The sequence below is a fragment of the Antechinus flavipes genome, chromosome 4 (genome assembly GCF_016432865.1).
Source record: "Antechinus flavipes isolate AdamAnt ecotype Samford, QLD, Australia chromosome 4, AdamAnt_v2, whole genome shotgun sequence".
NCBI lineage: Eukaryota > Metazoa > Chordata > Mammalia > Dasyuromorphia > Dasyuridae > Antechinus > Antechinus flavipes.
Window position 1 is genome coordinate 382,379,436 of NC_067401.1, and position 19,051 is coordinate 382,398,486.

General features: G+C 47.2%; 1 protein-coding gene across 1 annotated transcript in view; it reads left to right on the top strand.

Moving 5' to 3' along the window:
- The first annotated feature begins 203 nt into the window (after window positions 1–203).
- Window positions 204–19,051, top strand: part of SLC41A1 (solute carrier family 41 member 1) — a 37,889-nt gene continuing 19,041 nt past the window's right edge. The window contains exons 1-3 of the mRNA XM_051998522.1: window positions 204–575; window positions 2,018–3,097; window positions 17,446–17,553. Coding sequence (XP_051854482.1) covers window positions 2,723–3,097; window positions 17,446–17,553 — 483 coding nt within the window. The 5' untranslated portion in view covers window positions 204–575; window positions 2,018–2,722. The remainder of the gene's footprint in view (window positions 576–2,017; window positions 3,098–17,445; window positions 17,554–19,051) is intronic.

Genomic DNA, 19,051 nt, shown 5'->3' on the forward strand with positions numbered 1-19,051 from the left:
GACGGGACCCCAGCGGGCACCCGCCACGAAGTGCCGATTTCCCCTCTCCGCCTCTCCGCAGCTCCGGTCCCTCCTCCCTGGCCGCGTCTCATAAAGCACAAAAGCTAGGAGAGGGGCGGGGCTGCCCTCCGCCCCGCCCCCTCCCCAGCCTCGGGTTGGCTGTTACAACTGTCCGTCCGTTTTCTATTTTTGGTAGGGTGGGGAGGCCGGGCCGCCCTAGATCACGTTTGCCACCGGCAGCCAACCAGTCTGGGCCGGGACTGCGGGTGGAGCTGCTATTGGGGGCTAGTGAGCTCAGCCCCCCCTCTCCCACCCTTCCAGCCTGGGTCCCCCACCCCCCCACGCCCGGCTCGGGGAGGTATATCCTGCCTGCTCCACCTCCCCAGCGTGGAAGCGGAGCGGCGGCCTCCGTGTAACGCGGGGGCGAGATGTAGCGAGCCCGGCGCCGTGGCTGGACACTCGCCTTGGCGGGCGGGTGGGGGGCGCGGGGGGCCCGCGGAGGACAACGACCACGAAGGAGGAGGAGTGATGAGAAGAGGGGGTACCCTGCACCCCCCCAAGACCGCCAGCCCCAGGTGCCCATCCTCTTCTTCCAGGGCCGAGGGTGGGGGGCAGATAACAACTGTTAAGTCTAGGGGCTGGGGGGCGGGAGGGCGATTTGCAACAATGTATCCAGTTTGCTGGAGAGTTTAAGTGGTGGTGCGAAAGGAGGGACTTTACTGTTTGCTTCCTCCCTACTTAGATCTGGGCCCCGGTGGTCCACATCCCTCCCCCTCCCCATTTCAGCCCTTTTCTTCTACCCTCAGGCCCCCTCTTCTACTCCTGGGCTGGCAGGCAAGATAGACGAGTTAAAGGGAGATTTCGTTCGCAGTGCTGTTAGCCCGGTTATCTGAGTTTGCTCCATCCATCTCCCCACAAACTAGAGTTGAGGCAGTGATTCTGTTTGGGGTTGTTAGGGACAATTAAAACTGCCTCACACGCATACACCCACACCCACACATACAAACAGTAGAGTCTCATTGAATTGGAGGTTTCTGATGGGAGCTCTCTCCAAGACCAACTAGGCAAGAAACCCCAAGAGTTACAAAGAGATGCTTCGTGTGTGTGTGTGTGTGTGTGTGTGTATGTGTGTGTGTTTATTTGTATATTTCTCTGTGCTTGATCAGTTTCCAGTAATCAGCATGGACCCCCTGGAGCTTCTTCTCTTAGATGCTACAAAATAAAAAAAAGTGGGGGGTTAGGGCGAATCCTTGGAGAATCCACACTAAAGAGAATCTCAGGACTGGAGAGTTGATTGTACTTTTCTTTGCAACTCTGTTGATTCTCAAGGACAAGAGTGGGCAGAGTTGGACCTGTTCACAGAGCCCGTCTCTTGGCTTTGAGACTGACAGACAGCCTTGCCCTTTTCTCTCATGGCCTCCTCTAACCTTTGCTATTTATGTGGCCAGGGTCTTAGAGGGGCCCCAGAGTCCCTTTTGGAAACTCCTGAGGAGAACACCATGCCCTCCATTATTGAAGTCTTCCTGTTCTTTTGTCTTAAATGTCTCATGGAAGCCAAATTATCTCACACTGCCATGTGGGTGGTGGAAGCTGCTGCCCCTTTTCCACCCATTGGGTGGCTATAGTATAGGGTGGGTGAAACACATCCATTTTGAGAGTAAAGATTTCTAGTACCTTGAATCACCAGTAAACAGTGAGGGGGGGCTCTTTGAATTTGTTCCAGCCCACCTCTGGTTGGTTGCTAAGAAGGAAGTTCAGAGGATTCTGAACTGTCTATACAGCCAAAAGCTGAGTTCAGCTCTACAGGTCAGGGCTAGGAACCCAGCAGGCCTTATTAGCTACTATTTGGGGAGATAAAAAGGGTACATCCCTAAATTTTTATTCAGAAGAAGTACAGAATTAGGGTACTTAAATAATCAGAGGGAGGGAAATAAGCCAGCTAGCCACTGAACCTACTATGGAGAGAAAATTCCCATGAATGTTTTGGTTTTTTTCTCTCCTCTCCTTCCTCCTTAAGGTGTTCAGCGTAGGTTCCTGTGACTTTAAATAATAATCAGAGATTTTGGAAAGGTGCAAAGTCTTCCTACGAAAGTAAGGGGACAGCCAGAAGGCAGAGCAGAGCCAGGAGGAAGCTGTGATCCTGCCCCGGGACCCGTGTATAACTTCAACAACTTCAGAAATCTGAATGTGCCATCAGCAAGAAGAGATTGGAGGAGCCAGATCCCAGGCTGAGCCTGTGTTTTAAAAGACTCAAATCCAAGCTGCTTTCCTAAAAGAATATCCACTGGGATTCCCTCGCAGGACAGCCTCCAGTTTGGTTAGGTTCTCCTAGTGCTGATGTCTGCCTGGTTCTAAGTGAATCAAGTGATGTGGGGTGAGTGCACCTGCTGAGAACCAAAGTAGATAAGGAACAGTGGTTGTCCCCCACCCCCGGGCAAGGAGGGGACTAGACCGCTCTTCCAGTTTGGAAATAAGGCATTCACACCCCTAGTGGTTGGCTGCTCAGTCCAGTGGGGTGTGTTCCTTGTTTTCCTTCCCGATTGTGGCCTCAGTGCTTGATGGGGCTGCCTGTTGGTGGAACAATCTTAACAGCATCTGGCGGGAGCAAAGAACTGTGGGAGACGGCCAATGAGCCTGGGCTCTCCCTGAGACTGAGGTCTCTCCGGAGTTAAAAGGGAGAGAGAAAGAGAGAGAGAGAGAGAGATTGCCACTCTCCCCTGTCATGTCCTCCAAGCCAGAGCCAAAAGACGTCCACCAGCTGAATGGGACTGGCCCTCCCGAGGTGCCCTGCCCCGCAGATCTCCCTGGCCGGGAGCCACTAGCCAGCACCACAGAGTTCCTGGGTCCAGATGGGGCAGGCGTAGAGGTGGTTGTGATTGAGTCGCGGGCCAACGCCAAAGGGGTCCGAGAGGAGGACGCCCTCCTAGAGAACGGGAGCCAGAGCAATGAGAGTGACGATGTCAGCACCGACCGTGGCCCCGAGCCGGCCTCTCCCCTCAAGGAGACCTCCTTCTCCATCGGGCTCCAGGTGCTTTTCCCATTTCTCCTGGCTGGCTTTGGGACCGTTGCCGCAGGCATGGTGCTGGACATTGTACAGGTAGGAGTGCTGGGGGATACAGGGGCTGGTTGCCTTGTGCTTTTAGGGAAGAACTGGCCATTCTAGTTTGCCTTCCAGCATCCATGGCAGGGGCATTCACGCCCAGAAGCAGCGTCTTCCCAGAAAGATTGTTTCCCCCTTGGACGGGATTCTTCACTCTCAAACTCATTTTTTTGGCTCCAAACCATTTTCTTGAGAAGACTCTGGGAAGGGAGGTGGCTGTGTGGAACCAGGGTGAGGGTAATAATTGCCTGCCCCGCAGAGGCTATGGTCTAGTGCCCTGGTGTGGAAAGAAGTTGAGGGGCTGTTGCTGCCCCTCAGGGGATCCCTGTACAGGCCCCAACTTGGCTGGTTATGTTTGGCCTGTTCTACCAACCTTCTTATCCATTCATCTGGGCCTTCAGGGGGTCTCAGCAGAGAGCTCAGTCTTAAGCCCTCCTTGCTGGGCAGGGATTTGGCCGGCTGACAAGGTGGGGAGGAGACTTTGTTTGAAGTGCCTAGGAAGGGTCATGAAATGCTTTCTTACCTGCCTGTCATCTTGGCGCACAGTCCATTTAATATTATGCAGCACAGGCTGGGGTATACATTGTGACAGGACAGTTATCAGCACTAATTATTTTGAAGCAAAGGAAAACAAAAGCTGACCAGACCCGAGAAGCACTGAGACAACAAATGTCAAGAGAAGTGACTCTTACACTTGCCTTGGACCAGTGACTTGTCATTGGGGTGGGAACTGGAGTCACAGATTTAGAACAGAAAAGGTCTTTAGGAGCTATCCAGTACAGGTCCCTCATTTTATAGATGAAGAAAGTCAGACCCAGAGAGAGTAAGTGACTTTGTTCCAGGTGAGGAAAGGGCTAGAGCAGCGATTCAGACACCAGATCTCTGCCTAAAGCTAGCGTCCATTCCATTGTAGAAAGCCTTAAACGAGCTTGGAACTTTCTCAGGGTATGTCACAGTAATGTGGTACAGGACGTGTCAGGGAGACTGTACTACGGGTGTCCTCAAAGGGTAGGATATATTCTGAGCTTCTTGAAGGCACTGAGATCTGAGTTAATCAACAGCACATATCAAGTTCCTGCTGTGTGCTGAGCTCCTGTACTATAAGAAGGTACAAAGGAAGGAATCCAGGCCGTGTTCCTGGAAGCTTAGTCTCATAGTGGAGATATCGGCCCTCCCCCAAAACCTCTTGGGCTGATGGAGGGAGACACGTAGTCCCCACTCTGGAAAAACTGCCAGCCTATTGGGGCAGACATGGTTTGTACCTTTAGGGAGCTCTCAATCTATATGATTTTGACCATGAAATATCTCTTTGCAATGTCCAAGAGAGGAAGGGATTCTGGGAATACTAAACTCATTGGAAGGAGTAGATCTGCAGCAAACAGAGGGCATCCCCTTTCCCCCCTTAGTCCCACAGAGGACATGGGAAATAAAAAACTGGTTCCTGCTTGCCCCAGGGATATTGCTCGTCCCTCAAGCAATGCCCACTGGCATCTCCTTTGGCTCATACCCCAATGGGACCATGGAGCCGATGGTTCCAGATAGTTCCGGCTAAATCCAGCCAGCATACCCACTGCCCACCCCCTACCACCTTGACTCGTGCCCTTCATAAGGAACTCTGCAGCTGCTGCTCCATGGCTGGGTGTTTACAAGGAAGCCATGTGTTCCCCACCCCCACCATCCTGAGATTTGTTACCGGAAAGGGAAAGCCAACTTTGTGAAGGTAGGAGAACTGAGCGATGGGATTCACCTAGAGCAGTTATGCTCCCTGCCCTGCACTGGGCCAGGCCCTGTCCTAGGCTGCGGAGATCCATCAGAGAAGGAAGCAGTGGTCCTGGTTTGTGAACCTCAGCCTTTCCTGAGAGTCTGACCGATCATCACTGGTCCACATGCTTTCTCCATGATTATACTTTATCCTATTGTAGTTTGCTATCACTAGTCCCACAACCTCCCTCAGGTGGGCATTCTGTAGGAAGGGAAGGGGGTATCTTTTGATGTTTGCTTTGTACCATGTCCCTAGGACTTTACAAGAATGGCCATCCAATTCTTGGTCCTAATTTGAAGCCTACTCCAGGGTGAATGATCTCAAAATCTCCCAACTTGTCTTCTCTTCAGAGAAGCCTACAGTACTCTTCTTTATGGCCCTAATCAGAGTAAAACAGAATTGGGAAATACTTATTAGAATAAATAAAAATACTGAGAAACAGATAATATGGATATGTGGCTTTCTAAGTCTGTGAGTGGCAGGATCCTTCTGTACGATTTAATGGCCCCCATATCTATTTGAATTTGACACCATTGATTTGAAACATGAAGCTGATGGAACTTTTGGCATTCTAGGAGCAAGAGTTGCCATCATTTCTTTGAATTTAGGAGAATAGGGCCACTTAAATATTGTGGTCTGGGATTCTCAAAGGATTTTCTGTCTTCCTTTTGGCAATCTCCTCTAAGTCAGAGGATTCTAAAGCTAGAAGAGGCCTCTGGTCTAACTCTCTGCCATACACTTCAGAACCCAAGAGAATGAGCTAATTGAACTGTGGAGAGGTAGGAGGTGAAGGGGTGTTAGCCCTGCTAGAGAATGAATGAATATCTGTAAAAGTATACTTTTCTCTATTTTGATAACTTCGCTAAGCGTCATGTATTTTCTGTGGATGAAGGGAGTTCGGGAAAAAAAAACTTTTAAATCATAGAGAATGAACTGCCTCAGCATGGAGGCTTCATTGTCCCTGCTGCCTTCTACCCACCTCTATCTGGGGAGCTAAGCTGACTTACCAGGCAATGGCCACTGTCACAAGAAAGAATTGGTGATGTGTGATACAGGGGAAGGTAGGAACATGTGGAGGACCATAGATGCTATGACTTCATTTGGGGCCATGGGGACTGTGACAGATTTCTAAGGATTTTGGAATCACAGAATGAGAGGGGTGGAAGGAGCCTCAGTGGCCATCTAGTACGATCCTTCCTCCCACCCCCAGTGAGTCCTCACAGTAACATGCCGTGTTACCACTGGCCAGCCTCTGCTTGGAAGGAGGCATGCTTTCTCTCTCTGGAGGTCACCGATTCCCTTTTGGAGAACTCATTGTTACAAATGTTTTCCCGACACATCAAGCCCAAATTTGCTTCTTGTAGCAAACACCCATTGCTACTGGAACAACCAGACTGACATTTTGAATGTCTTTTCGATAGGACAGCCTTCCAGATGCTTAAAAAACTGTGTCTTCCTGTTTACCTGAAGCCTTCTCCTCTCTAGGCTGAACCCTCCCAATAACCTCCAGCCATTCCTTTTTTGACATTACTGAAGACCTTCCTTTTCTGACTACTCTCCACTTAATCATTAATATCCTTTTAAAACTGTGACACCCCAAACTGAAGACGGTATCTTCAAATATAGTCTGACTAGGGCAGAGTGGGAAAAAAATCTTCTTATTCTTGATTTGGGCTTATCTTTTTCCTCCCTTCCTTCTAAAACAGAACTAGCCTTCCTCTTTATTTCTCCTGGTTTGAGAAATTGGAGAATGGAAGAATTCTTTCTGGGCCAGGCCTGGGGGAGCTAGACAATTAGACGTAGCACCCCCGGGGGCTTTGCCCAAGTGAGTAGTAGTCTAGAGCAGCCCCTGAGCATTTGGTGGATGTGATGGAAGATGGGGAAAGGTGGGTTTGCCCGTGGGAAACCAAGCTTTCCACAGCTTTAACTTCCCAGCTACTGAACGGGCTGCCTGTGATCCCACCAAGGGGGTACTTGTAATTCCCTCTTATCTGTCATCCTCTTCACTCAGCTGCTCCAGCCTAGCAGCTGGAGTGAGATAAGGATAAGGCCTGAAGGCTGGCTGTCAGAAAGGGAAGGAACAAACAAGGGAGCTATGTGCCCTGAGCCTCGTTGGTGCTGAGGAGGGGAGGCTGCCCCCGAGCCAAGGCTGGCTGAATCCTGGGGGTGGGCAGGAAGCAGGGGAGGTGTTCTGGGAGCAACCTTGGATCCTGTAAACACTCCCTGGCTACAGGGCTCAGTTCCCCCTAGAAATAACCCCGGGCGGACACTAGCTTCTCTCCTGCTGGCCAAGGTGGTCCTACTGCTGCTGCAGCTACTGTTCAGGAGCTGTGCTCTCTCATCAGTACCTGTTAGTCAGTCAGCAGGCATTTATTAAGCACCAGCTTTGTACCAAGCTCTGTCCTAAACCCTGGGGATACAAAGAAAACAAAACTACAAACCAGCCGTCTTCTCAAAGTGCTCCCAGTCTAATGAAGCAAATAAGATAGATAAACAAATAATGCAAATACACATATAGACTTATAAGTGTGATCCATAATCTTAAAATTAGATATATAAGATATAGATTTATATCTTATACAGTACATAAGACATATATGACGTACTATATGTTTATTTTATAGCTTAAATAAGTTAAAACGTTTTTCATTTAAAATAGACATTCCAGTTATAGTCATGTGCGTATTGCTACATAGTTGTTGCATGTTGATATATAATGTTGCTTGCATATTGTCTCATATATATATATATATATATATATATGTGTGTGTGTGTGTGTGTGTGTGTATATATATATATCTATATCTATATGGAGATATATAAATCTGTACACACATACATTACAAGTAGTTAGGTGGTTTGGTTGTTAGAGCATTGGGCCTTAAATTAGACCTGAATTCAAGTCCTTCCTCCAAATCTTAATAGCTGTGTAATTCTAGGCAAGTCAATCTCAGTTGCCTTCTAGTAAGATAAAAACAGCACTATCTCTCAGAATAATTGTGGGGATAAAATTAGAAAAAAAAATTTATAAAGTGCTTTGCAAATCTAAAAAGTGTTTTATTAATGTCAACCATTATTTTTATTACTATTATTATTATTACAGAATAAATAGGAGATCATCAACAGAGGCAAAGCACTAACTAGGATTAGAGAAGAATGGGGGAAAGGTTTTTATAGACGATAGGACTCCATCTGGGACAAGGAGGAAGCCCAGAGATAGAGAAGAGGAAGGAGAAAATTCCAGGCATAGGGCACAATCACTGAAAATGCTTAAGATGGGAAATGGAATGTCATGTTCAAAGGACAACAAGGAAATCAGTCATTAAACCCAGAATACCTGGTTAGGAAGTAAGGTGTGAAGAAGCCTGGAAAGGTAGGAAGCGCAATGTATTGAATGGTAAACTGAGGATTTTATACTTGATCCAGGAAGTGATAGGGAATCACTAGAGTTTATTGAATAGGGAGGTGTCATGGTTAGACCTGCATTTTAGGAAGATCAGTGGACATGAACCCAGGACCTCCTTGAAGCAGGGAAACTAGCCAGCAGATTGTAATAGTCCAAGCATGAGCTGATGAAGGCCTGAACCAGAATGTAGTTAGTATTGGAGAAGAAAAAGGGAGAATATTAAAATATCACAGATATTAAGGGGGGATTTTAAGATATCAGATTGGATATTATGGATGAAAGAGAGTGAAAAGTTGAAGATATCATCTAGGTTGATAATCTGAGTAACTGGAAGGGTATGATGCACTCCTCAGGAAAAGGAAAGTTAGAAAAAAGGGAAGGTTTGAAGAGGAAGGACTAGGAACAGAAGGGGGAATTGAACTAGCATTTATTAATCACCTATTCTGTGCTAGATACCATGCTAAACACACTTACAGATTTTATCTCATTAGACAGATAATGAGTTCAGTTAGGACATAGTGAGTTTCTGATATCTCTGGAGCATCCAGTTCCAGGTATTCAATAGGCAATTGGAGATCTGAATCTGTAGGATAAGGAACAAGTCAGAAATGGATAAGTAGATTTGGGAATCATTTATACACACACACACACACACACACACACACACACACACACATATATATCATAGAGATTATAATTGACTCCATGGGAAGTTTTACAAGATCACTGAGTGAAAAGTAGCCAGAGAGAAGAAAAAGATTTTCCCAAAAACAAAACTTTGAGAAATAGCCATGGTTAGTGGGTGTGACCTGGGTGAAGTTCCAGGAAGGAAGACAGTAGTAATCAGAATAGGAAGAGAACCAGATCAGAGCAGTGTCAACAAAACTAAAGAGAAGGTGATTGACCATCAGACACTGCAGAAAGGTCAAGAAGGATGAGGGTTGATTTTGAGAGAGCAGTTTTCAGTTGAAGAGGTTAAAAGTTAGATTGCCAAAAGTTAAGAAAATAAGAAGGAAAAAGTGGAGACACATATTGTAGATGGCCTACAAGTTTAGTCACAAAAGGGAAGAAAGATGTAAGCAGGGATGGAGGGCAGAAGAGATGGAAATGTGGGATGAGGGAAATGTGAATGTGTTTGTAGGAAGAAAAGAAGCAGCCTATTTGGGCATTCTCTCTGAAGATACACATCACAGTTGACCCATGCCTGCCTATTCTGGGTCTCAAGCAAATCCCACCCTGGTACTTTACTTAATATGGGGGCAACCACCCTCGACTCCCAAAGGCTACAAGCTCTGGCAGGTTCTGTCATGCTAGTATGGTCCAGTCTGACTTAGTCTGGAGTTCTGTCCCAGTGGACTGATCATTTGGTGATGAATTCTTTGGTCCTAGCAGCCAGCCCCCAGGAGATGTGATGGGTATATATTTATCTTTTGTATGTGTTTCAGGCTTACAAAATGTCTTGATCACATTTATTGAAAGGCTTTATTTCATTTAAACTTTATGGCATCCTTATGTAGATAAGGACTTGTAGATACTCTTGCCCCATTTTACATAAGAATGAGTCTGATTAATTTCAACTAAGCACCTCCAAAAGGCTAGTGTGGATTCCCAAAGAAAAATGAGCTGTTCGTTGGTTTGGTTGTTAGAGCATTGGGCCTTAAATTAGACCTGAATTCAAGTTCTTCTTCCGAAACTTAATAGCTGCCCTCAAGAAACAACTGGTACAAAGGGGTATACATATGATAGCTAGGGGAGGGGGAGTAACATACTATTACAGTTTCTTCCTCTGAAGTTCGCGATCAGTCAGCATTTACCTAGTGCTGATTGAGAGCAGTCTTTTGTGCCAGACTTGGGAGAAGATTAAAAAAAAAATTAGATTAGGCCTAATTTCTATCTTCATCTGTGATCTTAATCTTAAATCTTAAAGGTTCTTTTAACCTTATTTTTCAATTATTTCACTATCCTTCCAACTGACCTCTCTAACTGGAGGCTGTCTTTCTTCACCCCAGTCTGATCTATTGAGAAGCATATAACCCTTTTGGTGTGTGTGTGTGTGTGTGTGTGTGTGTGTGTGTGTGTGTGTCAATATTTTATTGATATTTTTGAAGTGTTGTTACTGTTCTTTTCTTTTTAAATTTAAACTGTTGATCCCAATAATTACGCCCAACAGAGCCTGCTCTTTGACAGAGTTCAGCTAATCAAAATAAACCACTGTGTCTGGCATTGTATAACTTGTTCCATAGATAAAGTCCTCCCTCCCTTAAGCTGTGAACACACATGTGTGTGTCCGTACACACACAATCACACACTCATTGACAGAGAAGGGAGATCCAATACATTTTTCTTAAATATCTCCTTTGTTGTACCAATCATGGGTTCAGAATTTTGTACTGGATTCCTATCACCTAAAGCCTTGGGGGAACAGAGATCAAGAAATGTCTCATGTGTGAGGAGGTCAGCAAGAATACCTTTCCACCATAGATGAGAATCTGTCCAAAATGGACATAAAAAATTTACAACCATCAAACCAGTTTGACCTGAATTGGGGAGATGGGAGGTGAAATTTGTGAACGGTAGAAAATGTGAAATTAGCCAGAGGGACTTAGAATGTGAAAAGGGTTTAGGCATTGAACATAGAATTTTGCATGGAGAGAGGAGGAATCCTGCCTTAAGACAACCAGATAGTGCAGTAGTTAGAGATGGAACTAAAGTTAGGACCTGAGTGTAAATATTGCTTCAGACACTTACTAGCTATATGACCCTGGGGTAGGTCACTGAATTGTTTGCTTCAGTTTCCTCAACTGTAAAATGAAGATATATTCCTACCTGCTTCTCAGATTTGTGGTGAGAATCAAATCCTGCCTTAAGGCAACCAGATAGTGCAGTAGTTAGAGATGGAACTAAAGTTAGGAGGACCTGAGTGTAAATATTGCTTCAGACACTTACTAGCTGTATGACCCTGGGGTAGGTCACTGAATTGTTTGCTTCAGTTTCCTCAACTGTAAAATGAAGATATATTCCTACCTGCTTCTCAGATTTGTGGTGAGAATCAGATGAGATATTTGTTAAAACAAAAAATACCATAGCACAGTAAGTCACATATAGTAAGCACTGATAAAAATGCTGATTCCATATCCTTTCTCCTGGTGACCTTTTCAGAAATATAGAATTTAGGAAGAGGAAAATCATGGGGAAAGATAATTAGTTTGGTTTTAGATATTTTGAGTCTGAAATGACTTGAACTCAGTTGATGATATGGAGCTAGCTCTCAGGAGTGAAATGAGAACTTGTTGGGTATATTTATAAGTCAGAGAGATAAGGGATAATCCTATCACAGCAGATGAAATCACCAATAGAGGGAAGAATGATCAATGACCTATCCCTGGGGTTCAGCCACACCCAAGAGGGAGGAAACTTAGGAAAGGGATAGTATCACAAAAACCCTCGCAGAAATTATACAGAAAGGAAGAGTTTGGCAGGATCAGCAATTCTAAATTCTGCAGAAAGGCCATGTAAGATGGGAAAATGGGAAGAAGTCTGTCATTTAGCAGAGTCTGAGATCCTTTTAGTCACTTATCTACTAAATGTTGGTTGTGATCAAAATCTTGATTTCCAAGTTCAATATTCTATAAAATGGGAAAGGATGAAAAAGAGAGAAGAGATAATTCCTTACTCCTTCTATCCTACCTTTGCCTCTTGATGAGGACTACCCAGATGAATTAAAACTGGTAGAATCATGTGGAGGAGAATAAAGAGCTCCAGTTGTCCCCATTCTAGCAGGTCCATTGGACCATAGCAGTGAGAGCTTTAAGAGACTCTAAAGGTCATTTTATTCATCCCACCTCCCTCATTTTACAGATAAGGAAATTGAAGACAAAAAGGGTTTTAAGTAGTTTGTCCACCATCACACAGGAAACAGGTGACAACCTGGATTCAAATCCAGGTCCCCTAATTCCAGATGGAGCATTCTTTTCACTGGATGCTGCTACCTCAAGTTTATCCCCATTTCTCTGGCTTTGATGGAGAGAAGGGGAGAATGGCCTGTGTGTCTGTCCAACTGTTGCCCCCCAAAAGGTGAAAGATGGTAATGGAAGTTGAGAAGGTGGATCCAGGAAGGAGCACCCCTGACACACAGGGAGTGGAATTCTACTGAGGCTTTTGTCCCCCCAAAGCAGAGGCTCAGAGACTCATTTGGCTGCACCCTTGTGCTCCTCCTCCCTTTGGGGCACGCCTGCTGTTAAGGGCTTTGTTTGTTTTGGGCTTACCTCTTGCCTTCTCCCCTCAGCTGTGGGTCTCAAGCTGTGCTTGTGCTGCCTGGCCCCTTACCCCAGCTCCTAGAGAATTCCTCAGGGGGTGGAGAACTCCAGTCTGAGGAGCAGAACACTCCGATCTGAGCCGAAGAGTGAGCTCCTGAGGGAAGAGGGTAGAGAGCTCATTACTCCTCACCTCCTCCCTATCTGATCATCCGAGCTTAGAGTGGAAATCCTGGGACCTCTTCCTGCCCTCCAGCTCTTCCTTCCCCTGCCATGGATAATAAGGAACTGCTTTTTTTCTCCTTGACTCTTGGGCCATCTCCTCCTAGAGTGGTGGAATGTTCAGACATCTGAAAAGCTGAGGGTCAGAAAGATATTTAGGGAAATACAGAGCGTATAGTTGGAAGGAAGGGAAATACAGAGAGTATAGTTGGAAGGAAGAGAAATACAGAGAGTATAATTGGAAGGAAGAAAGGGAGGGGGTGGGACGTGAGGGAAGCTGCTGATTAAATTTTTCTCCCAGAGAGAGGCTCAGAGTCAGTCTCTCCCCTACCTTTGAAGGGCTCAAAGGTTTAAGGCTTAGAAAATTGTCAAAGAGGAATGGGGAAATGTGTACATTACCCACATGGGTGAAAAGGACTCTTCAGATGTGCCAGAGGCAGCACACGGGTGTCCATGTTCCAGGAACAGAGCAAAGCTTCCTAGAACTTAGACTTTTCCATCTATAGAAAGAGCAGGAAGACATGGTGAGGTGGCTTGGCTTCCTGGCTCCAAGTCATGGGCAGCAGCTGGCATTTGAACCAGTTTTTTTCTAGCTGAGCAGGGTGGATCTGAACTAGACCTCCGGGAAAAGAAAAGCCACTATCTGACTTTTGCAATTTTCCAGCTCATTCTTTAGCTCTAGAGCCCTGCCCCTTATAGCCTAAATCTAAGCTCCCTGTTTCTTCCTTTTCCCTTAGAAGATAAAGTTTTTTGGCCTCAGGTGACTGATTGCCTTCTGAACTGCCAGGCTGGGGGTAGTGGAACAACATTGGTACCTGGAGGATAAATGTATACTTAAGGTGGGAGGAGGAACAGAGGATTGTACATTGTTGGGCAGAGGCTGAGGGAATTTCTGTCTTTGAAGGGCCAGACTATTCCCAAGGAATCGGGACAGCCAAGAAAACATGTCTCTTCTGGCCCAAAGGTCTGAGCTTGAGTCTGCGGTTAAGTGTTGGATATTCACCACTGGTAGTTACTGATTTGGAAAAGCAGCAGGGTCTAGAAAAAGAACAGGGATTGCGTCAAGAGAAACAAATTCAAATTCTGCCTTGACATTTGTTAGCTATGGGACCAAAGCTACTGAGCTTTACTAAAACGAATTGGGTAGTCCTATCATGCAGCTGATTGTTTGGACGATCCAGTGAGATAATGCATGTAAAATGCAATGTCAATAATAGTGAATGTTAGAGTTAAGGCATATTCTTAGGTGAATAAATTTATGTAGATGTGAGGTACAAAATAGTTGACATGAAGATAGCATTTTAAGGTTTGCAAGCCTGTATGCATACATTGAGTCTCACAACACACCTGTCATTATCGTTAACTGAATAAGACTTAAAATTTGCTGTGTACTTTATGCATAATACCTCGTTTCATCCTCAAAACAACACTAGAACATAGGGGCTGTTATTATTACGGTTTTACAAATAAACAGGCAGATTAAGGAAAAGTGAGGTACTCAGAGTCACACAACTAGTATGTGGGATACAAATACAGGTCTTCCCAAATCAAAGGGCAGGTTCTTCTTGGTACACCATCACTACAGTTCAAAGAAGGAAGAACTTTTTCTGGTGAAAGGATTAAGAAAAGGTTGATAAATGTGTGATTTGTGCCTGAGCCTTGCAAAATAACATAGTGTTTCAACTGTTAGAAAAGAAAAACATGAGGGCATTGAAGGAATAGGAACTAATATAAGCAAAGTTGTGAAAGTGGAAAAGAACAAAGAATTGTTTAAGAAACTGTTGGTTAGAGTGCCGGGTAATCAAATAAAAGCACCAGTAAAATAAGGCTGAAAAGATTGGCTGGGACCAGGGTTCGAAGAGCCTTGAGTGCTAGAGCAAAAATGTCCCTCTAAGTGAATGCAAGTCCTACTCCTGGGCTTGCTACCCCCCCCCCCATAAGCCTTAAATATCCCCCAGCAGGAGATACGGGCCAGGGTGGGTGGGGGGAGGTTCCATATGTCTTTGACAGTAGAGAGGGGACCAGAAATAAACGATCTTAAAGGAGGGGAATAGATCTTTTAGAATGAGAAGGAGTTGAGGTTAAAGGAAAGTTCTGAATCCAGAAAGACAGCTTATTATGATGGGGAAAGTGCTGGACTTAGGAACAGAAGACTTGTGTGAATTTTATCACTGACACAAGTGACCTCAAGCGGATCATTTAGATTCTCTGAGTCTCAGTTTCTTTATCTGTAAAATAGAAAAGCTCAACCAGATGGCCTCTTATCATTTTCCTTCCTGTTCTGCATCTATGATCCTTTGATTGATAGTTCCCAATGTCAGGAAGGAGTTCACTGTGAAAAAGTAGGGCTGACATCATTCCCGGTGAGGGGGAGGCGGATAGAAGGGGGAAGAATGATGGGAGGTGTTTTTCTCCCCCACCCTCGCCAGAACTGGCTTATCTACTTTGGAAGCCGTAGGAGGAGGGGAACTAGAGGCCCGGTGGCAGGAAACTAGAACACCAGTGGTATGTGCTGATTGTGTCCAAGAGCAATAGTTCCTCCGAGGCAGGTGGTAAAGCCTCTCCAACTGAGGCAGACCATGATTAGCTTTTTTTTTCCTCTTTGACATAGCTCTTTAAGCTAAAGAGGGGCTCGTGTTTCTCTACTTTGGGAAAGGTGTTCTAATTAGGGGGCAGTAAGGGGGCAATGGGGATGGGAAGCTAGGGGTATGTGCGCACTCCCCTGAATGCCTGTGTTAAGGGTGACCAGGAAATGAGTGAGATCTAACACTAATGAAATAGTGCCATCCCCCTTTAGTCTTTTAAGTTCCTAGTTATGTTTTCCTATGGGGGAAGGGAGTGTCTCAAAATGGGGAAAACTCTCACCCCCTTCAGTCTTTCTCCATCCTGACTCTAATCCTTAATTCAAAGGGTTCTGAGAGGAAAGGAGGTATATGGAAGTCACCAGAACCGTACTGAGAAGAGAGATCCAGATTGCTGTTTAATCTTAATCCTCCACCTTTTACAGGTGAGGAAATTAAGATAAAGAACTGGCTAGTGGCCAGACTTAAGTTTAGAATCCAGGTTTTGTTCTTGGCATTTTTTCCTAGACCTTGGTTGCTCATCCTGACTGGCCAGCCCTCGCCCCAGAGCCTGGCCTTTGAAATAGTATTTAGGAAAGTGTTCTCCCTGAACACCGTTCCGGTGGCAGTGGGGGGCTGGGGCTCCAGGTTAATGTGCAGGGGCTCTAGATTGTAGTGGCTTCCTGAATCTGCCTGCCCCTCCATCTCTGAAATCTTGGCTTCAGATCCACAGGGAAACAGGCAAGAGGATAAGGAATGTCAAGAGGGAAGGGAGTCCCATAAGCCCGAGAGAACATCAGGAATGGCGGGAGCCCTGACCGCGACACTTGTGGACTGTGTCCTCCCCTGTAACGTGCCGGGGTTGTTCTTCAAACCCCTCATCCCATGAACCCAGGATTCCTTATGCCCAGATCCATGGTTCTTTCCCCTATCCCAGACTGCGTTTCCTAGTGAGAGCAGAAGGAGGGAAAGGAAGGCCCTTAGAGGACGGATCCTTGGGGGTCTGAGGCCTTCCCTGCTGGCCCTTGGTCCTGAAGGGGTGTTTCTGCAGCAGAGGGGAGAGAAAGCAAACAAAGCCTGTAATCTGCTCAGCGCCAGATCTGAAGGGCCCAGCACAGAGCAGCTGAAACAATAATGTTCAGGGACAGGGCCAGGAGAAATGGGACTAAAGGCAAACCGGGCCGGTGTGAGGGGGTTGCTCGGCAGATTGCACAGACATTGGGATGCCCTGGTCCCCCGGAGCCCTGCCCTCGGGGAGTTTTCTTTCCCTGGGCTGTGAGGAGGGAGCAAAGCACAGCCTGGGCCCAGAGAAGTCGCTGCAGGGAGCTGAACGCGGGAGGGCTCGGGGAGTCTCAGAGGAGACGCATTCGGAGAGGAGTCTGGAAGCTAAAAGTTGTAAGAGACGGGCACGAGGCGGGCGTACCCGCCGAGCTGGGGAGGCGGCCCCAGAGGGCCCGGACAAGTAGGTGAGCGGCTGGGGCACCGAGGGCCTGGTGGGCTGGGCTGGCTGAGCACAAACTGAGGCAGGAAAGGCCAGCGTGAGGAAGGCTGCGCTGAGCCGAGGTGAGAAACTTTATCCCACAGTCAGCAGCAGGTCGAGTCACTCAGGATTGCTAAGCAGGAGAGACAGTCACGTCTAAGTCTTGGGAAAACTAGCCAGGCCTGCGCCAAGCAGGGACCGCCGGCTTTCCCGCTCTTCCCCGTCCCCCACGCGCCGACCTCGGGCCCGCCCGGGCCCTGGCCCCAGGGTCCCACCGTCATGGGCGCCGTCCCAAGAGCTGTGACGCGTCTCCCCCAGACGCCTTCCCGGCCCCTGCGCCGAGCTCCTCTTGCAGTGGCTGCAGATGCTTTTCTTGGTGGTTTGCATTTACTCATCCCGTGTCTTCGCTGCCCAGTAAAATCTCCTTTGAGTTCTAGGGCTGGGTTTTCCTTTGTGCCTTTGCAGCGGCCGGCTCGTACAAAGCAGGCCCGATGGGAGCCTGGCTCCCTGGCAGCCGACGGGCTGGCCCTGCTGCCAGAGGCGGGCGGGGGCCTCAGGAGGACATCGGCCGGGCGGGGGCGGGGGTCTCGGGGAGGATGTGTTCTCTGCCATGCTGACTGCCCCCCTCCTCTTGGGCTCGGACCCTCTTCCCGCCTTGCAGCACTGGGAAGTCTTCAAGGATGTAACTGAAGTCTTTATCCTGGTACCTGCACTCCTGGGGCTCAAGGGGAACCTGGAGATGACCCTGGCATCAAGACTGTCAACAGCTGTGAGTATCCGGGGTGGTGAGGGGGCTGCGGGGGGCCTGACTCCATGCAAGGCCTCAGGAAGGCCCTGAGCAGTGTCCCAGCCTGGAGGGCGGCTGAGAGGGAAGGGAAACACCACAGTGGAAGGAGACTGAAGGTGGAGGGCTTTCCTGCGGGAGCTCCCTGCTTCCAAGCATCGCCTGTCCTTCCGACAGCCCGTCCGGCCCTGCTCCTGCCCCCCCCCCCCACTCTCTGGGGCCACCTTATGACTGTTTGTGCAGCTTTGCCTGGATGGCACCGTGCTGGTTCCTTCCCCTCCCCTCCTGCCCTGCACAGACGGGGGCCTCCTCTGATCTCCAGCCCCACTCTGCAGCTGGGACTGGAGGAGAGCCAGTCCCGTCCAGCCCCCTTCCCAGCCCCCTTCCCCTTCCCTCCCCTGCCCCTGAATGAGTTCTTCTGACTGTTTATTAAGACACAGGAACAAGGATGAACTGAGGGGAGGGGGCTCCCTTCCAGGGGCTTTCTGTCTCCTGGGACGCGCTTGGAGGACAAGAACTGCACTGTTGAAGTTTCTGCTGAGGGTGGTGGGAGACAGGAAGGACTGGCACTGCCTCCTGGATCAGCAAAAGGGCCACGTCCCCTTTGCACAAAAAGGAGAGAAACGAGGTTGACCTATCTTAAACTAGCCCAGGGCAGCCCGTATCTGCTTCTGGTCCAGGGTTACTCCTCCTCATCAGGCCCTCTGCCAGGACAGTGGGAACTCACCTCCTGCTGGGCTCTGGATGCCTACCCCTCGCTTATCAAGGGCTGGGGGGGGGGACTTCAAAGGCAAGTATTGAGGCCATCCTAACCTCGTCTGGGAACACAAGGCCAGAGCTCAGAGGAAGGTGAGTCATCTCATCTGGGCTCCCTGAATCTGCAGAGCTAGGAGCAGAATGGAAATTCCTTCACCTTAAGAACCCAAAAGCACATTAGCTAAAGCACTGAAAATAGTAGCTTTCATTTATATAGTTTGCCGTTGATATGTGATGTAATAGATATTGTATATAATTTACCACTTATATTATTACATAGAGCTTAACACAGTATACCCAGAATATTGTAGGTGTTTAATAAATATTTGTTAGGGGCAGCTATAGGTGGCGCAGTGGATAGAGCCCCAGCCCTGAAGTCAGGAGGACCTGAGTTCAAATCTGGCCTCAGATGCTTAATACTTCTAGCTTTGTGACCCTGGGCAAGTCATGTAACCCCAATTGCCTCAGCAAAAATAAATATTTGTTGACTCCCTTGTAAAGCATTTTAAATCTACTGTCTCATTTGAACCTTATTAGAATCCTGTGAAGTAAGTAGGTGAGCACTTTTTGCTACAATAATATTGAAAATAGCCTATATTTATATAGCTTACCTTTATGTGGTAATAAATATTATAATTTGCCATTATAGCACAGTATTTGGCACATTGTAGGTGTTTAATAAAATTTTTGATCTATTGTTTCATTTGGGCTTTGTAGCAGCCTTATG